The sequence below is a fragment of the Lissotriton helveticus genome, chromosome 4_1 (assembly GCF_964261635.1).
Source record: "Lissotriton helveticus chromosome 4_1, aLisHel1.1, whole genome shotgun sequence".
Taxonomy (NCBI): Eukaryota; Metazoa; Chordata; class Amphibia; order Caudata; family Salamandridae; genus Lissotriton; species Lissotriton helveticus.
Window position 1 is genome coordinate 476,363,669 of NC_136063.1, and position 12,656 is coordinate 476,376,324.

Here is a 12,656-nt window from a genome sequence, read left to right on the forward strand (position 1 = left end):
GACAGGGTGAGTTAGTCCAGCGGTGAATAGAGTTCTGCATCTAAATGGGAGGGAGGAGCTGCACCTGGGACCTGAATAGGGCTGTGCCTTCCCTCTACCATGCAAGCTCCACCTCCTGTGGTGCGTCTGATGTCCCTGCCCTGCACTGTGAAAGGAGAGAAGGAGTCATGTCAACAGAGTGCTCCAGGGCTGTGCCTTTCCTCCACAATGCTGGCTCCACCTCCTGTGGGGCGTCTGATGTTTCTGGCCTGCACTGTGAAAGGAAAGAAGGAGTCATGTAAACAGAGTGCTACAGAACTGGTTTGGACTAGGCAAAGGCCCCTCTGCCCTCAGAGGACAAAGGATTTTGGGGTATAAGTATTGGGACCCTGATCCCAAGAATTTAGATCACTTTTGGACTACAAGAAGAAACCTTTTCCGAGGAGAGGAACCTGAAGAAACTATGGAGAGACTATCCCTAAGCTGAAGTGCTGCTTGATGGATTGGCATGCAGTGGTTGCCTGACTGCCAAAGAAAGGAGAAAGGACTTTGTGTGCACTTTATTCAACTTGTGAAGGATCTCCAAGGGCTTGAGAAAAGAGCGTGCCTCCTGCTGAAGTCTCAGGGACACCAGACTTCAACCCCCAGCTCCCCAAGAGTTCTTTGGAAGTGCCTGCTGCTGTTTTGGGCCTTCTGAGGGACTGCTTGTCACAAGGAGCTGGAAACGCGACTCAAGAGGGAGAAGCGTGTTGCCGCATCGTGGATGTCACCACTGTAGCTGACGCATTGCACCGCATCTCAAGAAACGTTCCGCAACCCAGAAGCGTGTCGCTGTCGCAGCCGCTTCCGTCGCATCGTTGGTGTCACCGCTGTAGCGGACGCATTGCACCGCATCAAGAGAAGCGCCTCGCAACGAGGAAGAAGCGTGTCACCGTCGCAGCTGTCGCATCGTGGATGTCGCCGCTGTAGGTGTTACATTGCACTGCATCAAGAAAAGCACCTGGCATCCACGGAGAAGCGTGCCGCCGTCGGAGCTGCTGTCGTCGCATCACGGAACAAGGGTGTCACTGTTGCAGTTGTCGCATTGAGCGGAAGCATCTCGCATCGCCGGAGAAGAGTGTCACTGCCAAAGCCGCTGTCGTTGCATCACAGAACAAGGGGGTCACCGCTGCAGCTGACGCATCCAGTCGAGACTTCCCACAACATCGGAGAAGCGTGTCGCATCAGGAAGAACGTCTTTATTTCTTTACACCGGATCTTTGCCGCATTTCCATCTCTGCAACATTTTTGTTGCCCTGCGTGTCGCATCTTAAGGTACATTGACTCAAAGTGTTGCATGTTAGGAACTAAAGAGAACTAAGCTAAACCTACCATTCCAAGTACAGTATTGTGGATTTGTTGTTGTTTGTGGTCTTGTGCTAAATCTATATAAAGAATACTTATTTTTAATATACAACTTGTGTGGTGTCCATCTGTAGTGTTGTCACTTGATTACTGTATGTGTTCACAAATGCGTTACACACTGCCTCTGAGATAAGCCTGTCTGCTCATGCCACGCTACCATGGGGGTGAGCTGGGGTTATTTTAGGAGTGTACCCCCTTACCCTGACTACAGGCAAGGGTCCCTATTTGTCACAAGTACCTACCTGTGCAAATAGAGACCCCCAAATCTAACATGCCTCTTCCGTTACTGATGATTTTAAGCACTGAATAACACATTATACACACACACACTCTATCAATCATCTTTGCACCCATGCTTCCAATATTTCAACAAATGATTTGTTCTGGAATTCACCCACTCATCCATCCACAATAAAACCACACACAAACTCAACAATCATGTGCAAGAGAGAAAAGTAAAAAAAATGTTGCGTCATTGATATGGTAGGCATGTGCTTAAAATAACAAATAGGCACAGAAGTTACACACAGCAATGGTTTGCCATCTTGGAATGGTACTGTGAATAGTGTATCATTGTTTCAAAGTTCCAACATCGCCGCCACATTCAGAAGCAAACAGTCAGCCATCTTGCAACAGTAAAACAATGATCTGATATGTACAATACCATTCCAATGCACCAACCTAGTAAACATCGCACTAGGTGGGCCTGCTTCAAACGGTTAACTTTCATAGTGTATAATTGGTGTACTGATGTATAAAAGGAGGTGACCTATAAATGGAGAAACGAAAGGACTGGACCACCAATCCTTGTAATTCAGGTGGACATACACATTTGATCACTCACATGACAACTATCAAAACCTAAAGTGACCTGATCAACTGCCCCATAGTAAATGGTGCCATAGGTGAAAAAGAATATTAATGGCACTCAAACAGACCAATGGCTCAAGAGGGCGGACTCGAAGCAGCTATATGTCTGTATATAGATATATGTATGCATTATATATTTTTTTTATTACAAGAGCCTAGCAGAAAGATAAAGCTGGCAGGCATTGATCTAAAAAGTAATTTATTACACACATGGCTAAATAATATGCATAAAAGTATAAATATGTACACAATTACAATTGTCAAAACAATATACAATATCTCCTTACAGGGCAATAATCTGTGAGAATCCATATAACAACATACCTGTCTACAACCGGCTTTAATACAGTGTAATAGCCATTCACCGCTTAAGGCCTATTTGATTTTACATATACCAACTGAGATCTACTGCCTTTTCTCAAAGTTTTCCATTAGAAACAGATCAGACTTATGGCACCTGGCGTCATTCTTTTTCTCCCAAAGAACTAATGAGGCTACCAGCTTTTTCAATGGCTTGGCCCCATAACCAAGTCAGGCTTACTGTGTAGAGCATCAGCTTTCCCAGAAGGCACCAAACAGGCATACAGTTGTCAGAGATCACTATATTAAAGTTGCTCAAGACACATAACTTTTAAAAGAACAACATGCACGTATTTCTTTCAGTGATTTTTTTTTCTTTTCTTAAAATAGCCAAAATGAGATTCATTTTATGGTGATATTTATTATGTACTGTATCTTTCAGTGTGCTTTACGAGTAAATGCTCATGTAATGTTACAATGGTCAAGGCTAATAACTGTAAAAAACTATCAATGTTTATAAATGGTTAATTGTTGAACTTGCTTGTAGAGTGCAATGCCATTTCCATTGAATGTAGTTCAAAAGGGATCATTAAATTTTTCGTATTTAGACAGTCTCTCGAGTAGCCTGTTTTATGTAGTACAATTGGTTCGATGTTGATTGATTTATGTCATTGTTACCTGGAAGATCTTTCTGGGATGTAGGTCCAGTTATTTGAAAGGACCAAGAGCTCTATTTTGATTGCATCAAAGAGGGTTTATTTTGGAATATGGTCCATTCTGATAGTGAAACACATTTTGAAAGTTGTACAGCATAAGTAAAGGCGGATTGTCCACAAATTCCTAGGTCTCTTCTAGTCAATATTCCTTAACTTTTCTTTATCTTCTTTCCCACACAGGTTCAGTGTTAGATTGGAGCCCCCATGAAAGAATACAGGAGTGCTTCCTCTATCTAAGCCCCTTTTTTCTAGCAGCTTTTCCCGCTCCCTGCTTGTCACTTTGTGAGTTCAAGACGAAAGAAAAACCTTTACAGGTGTGTAATATTAAAAAAATATGGAGTCTGCTTTTCTGCCCCAAAATCATTGTCTTTCATCTCTCAAACAAGATTTTTTTCCATGTTCAGTCTCTTGTTGGGAAGACTCTTGTTAATAAAGTGACTATGAGCAGCATCCCTTTTAAACAAACCGTGGTTAGTAGAGGAGTGATATGAGGGAATACAAAACTGCAAGAAAACGAAAAAATAAACAAAAACACTTTCTACACAGCCCTTACTTGAGCTTTTTAACAAGCAAATTCTTTACTCCCTTTGATTCAAGACTAATGCGAATAACCTTCCACCACTTCACCTCCAGCCCTGTGTCTCCAGTTACAGAAACAATCACCCACCTGGTAGCCAGTCATCTATCAAGCCCTTCCGCTGGCTAATAGGTAATGGGGCTGGAAGTGGAGCCTCCCTTCTCCTTCTCGTCCATCTTTGTTCTGCAGGTTTGACTTCAGCTCTCTGGGCAACCCTGTGGTGTTCTGCAGTTCTCTTTTATATCTGCGTATTTTCCCCAAAGTCCTTGGCTCTCCAGGTCCTTCTGCCCTCCCTTCATGGCGCTGCTGGGTTTCCGGTCTTCCCCTTCCTATTTTAATCCCTAAAGGGAAAGAAACGGAATACTTTTTCATGTCTATTTCTCTCCCTGTAATCCTTTCTCTCTTTTAACTTCTTTGTTTTGCTCCTCAGGACCTCAGAGGTTGAGCTGGGGATACAGACGCAGAAGGGAATCAGTCAAGTAATCTTCTATCTTATCAGCCATGTATCTTAATTAGGAACAGACCATGGTTCCATCTCACGATGTGCAGGGAGAGTCGTCTTTCACACTTCTGAAATTATATAATGAGCTTTGTCTGAGACGTGTGCAAGACTTTTCCTTGCTTTAAAACTGAGCAGTAACAATGCCAGACTGTTAATCTGAGACTCCCCTCAAAACTAATTTGAGACTTTTCTAGGATCTTTTGCTCGCATTTTTTGAGGTAATCTATGACAGTCTGTTTTTTGATTTATGCTTAGAAAATATTGAGCCACTTTTTATAGCATGTCCTTATGTTGGACTGCTCTTGACATATGAATTTTAAAGTTTAAATTTAGAACTACGCAAAAAAAGCACAAAGAGCCAAACCGTTAATAACTGGTCATGCAAGACCAGGTCAAAGTCACAAGGTTAAGGCTTACCGTAATGGAGTGCAGGTCTGATCTAGGGACACGGTTTACCATGGTGGAAAGTTTACCTAAAGGCTGTGAATGTTTTCTGGAGAAAAGATCTTGTTGACGAGTCAGCGGGCAAGATCCAAGATGGATCCGGAACAGGGTTCGCCAACAGTGGGGTGCTAAAGAACAGGGTGCTGCATGGTCAGCGACGAAGGCAGGAAAACTCCAAGTGGGAGAAGAAGTCTATGGCCAGCAAGGCTTTGACGTCGACTGGTTGCTGATTGGAATTGGTCCCAATGAAGCCCTGTACATTTAGACTAAGAAATGTTACTCCTTTAGAAGGGTATACCAGCAAGTTGAATTTGACTAGCGGTTTAACATTGATGGCTTTGGCTCCACGGTTGTCCTCGTTTCCCACCAGTTCTTCGGAAGAAAAGCTGTTAAAAAATGTAAAGTCTTACATTTTGCAGTTTGGGCAAAAAGAGTACACTCTAACACCAGCCAAGACCAGGACCCAAGAAGCACCAATTGGGGCTAAGGCTCACTCAAGCGTAAGCCAGCAGCAGGGTCCAGCGCAGGTCCAGTTAGAACTGGTCAGCAAGCAGTTGCAGGAAATGGCCTCTAGAAGCTTTTTGTGTCCTTGTGGCTCAAACAGGGGCTCAGCATTCTGAACCTTGGAGTTGCTTCTAGGGCCCTGAGTTCAAGGAAAGTAGGTCCAATCTTCCTTCAGGAATCTGACAGCAGGGAGCCCTTTGTCTGATTTTCACAGGTCCAGAAGTGTTCTGAGAGGGGTACTGGGATTGCCACTTTTATGCACAGTCCTCGCATGTGGGTGGGGAAAAGTTCCCAGGGATGATCCTCCTTACTTTTGCAGCACTTCCGGTGTGCTCTACTTATTCCACAGCACCCTTCACCATCAAAATCCAACATGGTAGAAACCTTCTTCACCTCGTCGAGCTACATCAGAACTACATATGCCACCCAGGGAATAATGCATAAACCATCCCTTGTGATGACAACAAACCAGTTCTGGGGCAGCTCAACCTCCCACTGGGCTTGGAGCCAAGATGACTAGAAGGACAAACGCAGACTGGCTTAGGTGTAAGCTACATCCACCAGTAAAAGGGTAAGCACGTTTTGAAGCTCAGGAAGGGGCTGGGGACAATCCGTCTGGCCTAATTGCTCAAAGAAGAAAAATAACTCTCCACACCCAAGCCTTTTGTTCACTATTTGGGGGCAATCCACATCTCACCACAGGTGAGCCATTCACCAGTCAAGTAACACAAGACACTGGCAAAAAGGCACATTTGACAGGCGATAAATTGATTACTTTCGAAATGTCATTTTCAAAACAGTAATATAAAATGCAACTTTACCATTAAGTTGGATTTTAAATGACTAAAAATGACTTTGGAGGTTTGTCACTGCCAGGACTTTACATATACATGTCCTACATTTTAAATACAATGCACCCTGCCCTATGAGCATTTAGGTTCTACCTTCTGGATGAACTATAAGTATTAAAAAGGAAGATTTAGACAAAAGGTTTATTTTGCCAGGTCAAAGTGCCAGTTTTCCGTTCCAGACTGTTATGGTAGACCCGTACGCAGGTTTTACAGGGCTACTTTAGTGGGTGGCACATTGAGCACTACAATCCACTAGTAGCATTACATTTACAGGCCCTAGATACATGATGTACTATATATATTACAGACTTACAAGTAAATTAAATGTGCCGATTATGTATATGCTAATTTTAATATATTTAAAAGGAGACCACCATCCCTTTACCACTGATTCAGAAGAGTAATTCTATGGAGCCCCGTGGTCAACAAGGAATTCAGACCTACTGTTCCAAGCATAAACTTCCCATCAAATCAAAAAGTGCTACACAAGCACCTTTTTTCAGCTGAAGCACACACCTTCTTTCTAGTCAATTACTATAGTTAGAGTAATCACTAAGTGGGTGAAGTCAAATCTCCTGTGTAAGTAATGATTCTTAATGCTCTTCTTTCTGTTGATCAAATAAAGTCTGATGAGAGCTGAGCTGCCAGGCCAAATCTGACAAGCATTAAAATTGAACAGTTTTGGGGAGTTGTGCAACAAAACACCGCTCAGGACCTCGCACACGTCACAAATGAAATCGGATCACACCACATACAGCATCACTGCTGACATAATCAATGACCTAAATTTAGCACATAATGATTGATCATAGGAAATCGGGGAAGGATTGTCCTGTGTCCAGAGTCTTTCAAGAAACATTATGGATAAGCTCAATGGCTAGAGCAGAAGGGGTGTTCACAGCAAAGCCTGGCCGAAATGAAATCCCTCCGTCCTAGGAAAATGTTGTATGGATGAGCCCAGTGGGCTTTAGGGGAAGGGATCTTGAGTGCAAGGCCTAGCTTTAAGCAAAACCGTCCACTCAGGGCGAAGTCGTAGAGAAAGAAGCACTAATATGAAAAAGAAATTCAACAAGCATTCGTGTTTCAAGACATAAATATTCATTGTCATTGTAGGGAAATGTATGCAACATATATTGACAGAATACATGTTGTAAAACTAAATCTATTCATATGCTTTTCACTCCATACTCAACTTTCATCAGTAGGAAGACGCAATAAGTGAACGTTTCTACCAGCTAAAATACATGCAAATTTCATCTTCCTCCCGCCCCCTCATCCATATTTCCTACTCCATTTACATCCCTCATCCTCTAGAACCACCTTCCTTTTCCCCCATCTAACTTCTTCCTCACACAGATTTCTTTTATATTCCTTTGTCTTTTTTTTTAAGGTCAGCTAGCAAAATACATCTGGCCCTATATGTCCTGCTTTAAAACGTGCGCATTAGATAAGTGATGACTGTGCACATGTTTGTAGTTTTGAACAATGCACTTCAAGGCTGTAGAAGAAACGAAAATAATAATGAAATACGATTGTATAAAATGAAAAATAGTCTCTGCTGCTCAAAGTCAGACTTTCCCCATTGCAGAAGGCAAACAGTTTGAATACATATAATATGTAAGTTTCACATGACGAAAGATAATAACTGCAAGCTCTGTTGATGCCAGTCTTTTTGTGTAAGTGTAGATACACTAAAACAATACTCAGGATTACATCAATTAATACAAAAATCATAGACTACTCAAAGAGGCGCAGTGGTAAGGTGCAGACTGACTTTCCAGGGAAATATCTGGAAATGGCTCAAGGCCCCTTTGTTTATTCTCTTTCAGTCTATGAACCACAATTCTGGCAAAGTCCTCTCCTTTGCAGGTATCAATCAGCTGTCTGACTTTGGCAGTCCTGGTTGGTTTGGCGGTGATAAGTTCATAGTCCTCCTTCATTAAAAGTGACTTTGATAGAAGTGCATCCAAGCACTGGTTAAGACAGGCCTCGGTCATTTGAGACACTATATCTTCTCTCTTCATTTCCAACCACTGAAAAGCTGTGCCGTAGTGTACCGTCTCAGTCAAAAAATCTAAAAAATAAATAACAGTGAGACAATAACTGGAAAATGAATAGTATAGCAGTAATTAAAAAAGCATTTTAAAAAAATGCTGGAACAGCAACATCAAGCTTTAAAACTTCCTGTATAGCATATACAACAAATTAAATCATTCCCAGTGACATATTCAGTATCAACAGGCGAAGTACAGAGAAACTAAAGGTCGAGAAATGTCACACTAAAACAAAAAACACGGGTCTATCATTGCTTCTTGAACTTAGCAGAAAGGGAATGAGAGCTGCCTCGTGCTACCACTGTTAGTACCTCTGATCAGCTAATTAAGGCTGGTGTAGGCCTCCTTATATAAAAGGAGGGATTCAGCCTCTTTACCAAGGTCAACAGCCATGCCAACAGCAAGGCATGTTTGTTCCTTAAGAAACTGGGAGGTCGCCAACAGCACCAAGAACAAAATAGTCAAAAAGCCTATAGGTCTGGCTTTAATGGATTCATACTGGTGCAACGCTTTCCCCTCACGCATACCCTTGCCCTGGGCTTACAAAGGCAAACTCTTCTCCTTGTGCTTACACCAACAAACCCCTTCCACTGCTCTCTCAGAGTCTCACCCCTCTCCTCCCTCTCACATTAGCCTATCACTCATCCTGCACTCACACTTCACCGTCAATCACACATCTCACATTTACAGACAAAAAAGTAATCACGCAATTACACCAACATACATTTGACCCTGCACTTAATAGAGCATACATCTCACCCTGCACTGACATAGGCTCTACGCTTCCTCCGCACTTAAATAAACATTTTCACTGTCTCAACATAAAAGTATGAAGCAGCAGTGCTGCAGGCATCATTTGCATCACCCTTTCAAATCAATGAGGCTGGGAGGCTGCTTGAATCCGTGGCATCTCCAGCCCAATTGCAAGACTGAGCTGGGGCGGGGGCTGACCAGTCAAAGCAGTGTATGGTGGAGAAGAAGCAAGACAACAGGGCACACGTTGCAAGCTGACAGAGAGCGAAAAGCAAAGTGATCTCAAATTGGGTCAGTGGTTGAAAACTGTGTTGATGGGAGACAGGAATAATTTGGTGGGGTCGATTTTTTAATAAATGAATGCAATAACATAGGCATCTAGGAAAATCTATTTTACAGTTATTCCGTCTTCTGTGAGATGCCCGCAGTATGACACACAGGACCTTGTGTGTTTTACAGTGAAATGAAATGGGGATGTGGGCTTTTAGTAAGACTGATTGATTTTGGGTAAAAACAGCAGAGTGGAATGTTTAAAATCTAGGTTTGGTAAGTGTTATAATGAAGTCAAACAAATCCATTTCAAAAACATTATGAGTTGCCATCAAGTATTTAAGAAGACAAATCCAGTGAGGAGTTATTCAATGACTGGTTGTGCATTTTCCATATTAACGCCTTGAGCGCTATGCATATGATCTCCAGTCGTTGTGTGCTGCTCAGATCCCCCATCACACCTCCTGGACGGAAGGGGAGACCTTCCTGCCTTTGCAGGATTAAGACCCAGGGAATGGCTTCCTGGTGTCCCTGGGAGCATGGAGAGGACTGAAACAGCTCCATTCTGTTCGCCACTCTCCCACTAAACTGTTCCAAAAGAGAGATATCTTTGGAATGCTGAGAAACTCGGCTTTTCAGCAATATCTCCTTTTCACTGCAAAGCAGCAGGCAATCACAGAGGGTAATATAGCATATTACTATGCATGCTTTCACATTGCGTTCCTTTACAACGCGGTCGTTACAACAACCGCGTAGTTAGAACACGATACCTTTACAAAGCAAGTCATTAGATCAACTTGCTGTAGGGGGAGCGCTGGACTTAGGAATAGTATAATTTACTATTCCAACTCCAGCCTGCGCAGGGAAGGTGTTGGAATCGTAAATTATACTATTACTGATGTTAGAACGCCCCCTACAGCAAGTCGATCTAAAGGCATTGCGTTATAACAACGCGGTCGTTGTATCAACCACGTTGTAAAGGAACTGCAATGTGATGACTGCGGTGTAAATGCTGTCTCCCCCACCAGCCGCTTTCACTAGACACCAGGGATTATTTTTTCCAGGGGCAGTGGTCTGTTGGTCAAGGGCCTGGGCTCCCCCAACCCCTCAGACTTTGTCTTGAATAGGACCATGCCATTTGTTCCCTGGGTGCATTCAGATTTGGTCTAATGGAAGCTATGGAACACTTTCGGAAAATACGGCTAAGAGCATTTTTTAAAGATAACGAAGAAACCACAAGACAAGAACCCTCAGGTCACCCGAATAAATCTAACTTTTGTCCACCAATTTACAGCTATCCCAATGAGGTGATATAATTCGAGCAAGCACTACTAATATGCCGCTCACAACAGCTGCTGTCTTGAAAGATTCGGGGTGATCCGTCAAGCAGGAGCAGAGGACAAGGGGGTCCCAAAACATATTTTCCCCATAATAATTCCCATGAGACCTTTAGACATGGCTATAGCCCGAACTGCTGAACGGAATTACACCAAATTTAGCAGGTAGGTAGACGTTGGTCCAGGGAAGTGCCTTTTTGTTAATTGGTATAAATCAGTTCAGTAGTTTTAGAGATATTAACTGATATTCAAATTTGTATATCTGGGTCACGAAGAACCATGACCCCTTCCCGATCTCGTACTGAAATCTGATTGGCTGCCAACACTTCAAACCAGGAAGTGTTGGCTGCCATCTCCATCCCAGATAAAACATAAACAAAAAATAAGAAAAGGGAGCAGGGTAGAAATATCCTGACCCCTTAGGCCTCTTTGGGGATCCCACAGAGACCACCACAGGGTCAAAACCGCCCCCCCCCCTTTTCTAAATTGAGAAAAAAAGCATGGGCTTCCGTGCTTCGTTAATTATGGGACCCTGGTGGGCCAGGTCCGGGGCATTTTTTAAATAGGAGAGGGGATGGCAAGGACCCCTGCTGGGGCTTATTATGCCCCAGAGACCACCACCTCCCCAGAGCCAAGTTAATTTATTTTCACATGGGAAGGGAGCTGAGCATCCCCCCTCCCGGGGCTGTTCTTGGGCAAGGGGACTACCACCTCCCCAGGGCAGGCCCTACAATAAGGAAGAAGGGGGACCGCGCAGCACCCCTTTTAGAGCTATAGATGGCCCTAAGGATCGCCACCCTCCAGGCCCGACCCTGCTATGGCTTGCCGGGAGCTTTGCCTCTCCCGCCAAGCCATAGCAAACTGGGCTCTACTTCTAGCAAGCGAGGGCATAAAAAATCCTTTGAAACAGAGGGAGCAACATGTTCAGCAGCTCTCTATGTGTAAAAACAATGCTCGCTTCCGCAGGAGGCAGGGAGTCGGCAGGGACCGCAGAGGCCTTGAGGCTCCCCCCACGGTCCCCAGCATATGTATATGGGTGCCCTAGGTGCACCCCCAGTAGAGGCCAGGGGATGGGGTATCCGAGGCCAAATCGGTCACTCTCCACCATTGAAAAAAAGGCCTCGCCTCAGGGAATGGTGTCCCCAGGGCAGAAAATGGCCCAGTGAAGGGGTGAGGGAAACACAACCACTCTGCAAACATGCCTCCTGGCGCACTGCTGGTTGGGGGATAAAGTTGTCTTGGATGCTGAAGGTTCTTGGGGGCCCAGAAACCCTCCTGTTACCTCTAGTCATTTAGACAAAGCAGAATTCCTGGGAGCTGGTCGGAGGCCCAGTCCCCTTTCACCACCACTCTGCAAACTCGACTACTAGGTAAAAAAAAACACGTACAAATTCACTTAAAAAACCAAAGGTTACAGGGACTTTAAAGTTAGGAAATAGAATTTAAAAAAACCTTAGACATTATAGTAAGGCGCAGTTACAGTAAGTATAACTTGCGCCCCTGCCATGCACTGATTATGCCCTCACATATTATATCACTCATGACATGACCAGTCGGTAATGCCTTATCAGGTAGAGACTCCATATAGCTGCAGATTCCTTACATTTGAATTATCCCCAGGCATCAGACTGGATCCGGACATTTTTCTTGACCACTACCTCTGTGGGCCGGTAGGTGGCCTTCGTCGGCTCTGCACGCTGTGTGTGCAGTGCCTATATAGGAATCACCCCAGTGTTGGATGTCTGTTACGTTTCGCAACTTTTCACGCCAGAAGCACAGAGCCACAAAGCACACTGACCAATGGCGTAGCTAAATAGAGCCTCAACAAGGTAAGGCTTTACTGAAGGTAAGTAACAGTAACTTGTTCATCTGATGAAGATTACTAACTGCAGATTCCTTATCTTAGAATAGATGCCCAAGCAATACCTTCCCGGAGGTGTGCCTCTGGACCAATTTCACACGAGGACGTCCTGCAGGACTGAACAGGCAAAGTGCCCATCCCTACAGACCTGAATGTTCAGGCAGTAGTGCCTGGTAAACATGTGCAAGGAAGCCCATGCAGCTGCCTGGCAGACGTCAAAGACCGGAACACCAC

At 44.0% G+C, this 12,656-nt stretch overlaps 1 protein-coding gene across 3 annotated transcripts in view; it reads right to left on the reverse strand.

Moving 5' to 3' along the window:
• Nucleotides 1-7,222: 7,222 nt before the first annotated feature.
• Nucleotides 7,223-12,656, reverse strand: part of RIPK2 (receptor interacting serine/threonine kinase 2) — a 419,608-nt gene continuing 414,174 nt past the window's right edge. For 2 of the 3 annotated variants that reach the window (XM_078687067.1, XM_078687064.1), the window contains exon 11: nt 7,223-8,221. In XM_078687067.1, the coding sequence (XP_078543193.1) occupies nt 7,878-8,221 (344 nt within the window). In that variant the 3' untranslated portion in view covers nt 7,223-7,877. The remainder of the gene's footprint in view (nt 8,222-12,656) is intronic. The other variant, XM_078687066.1, reaches the window with a different exon arrangement.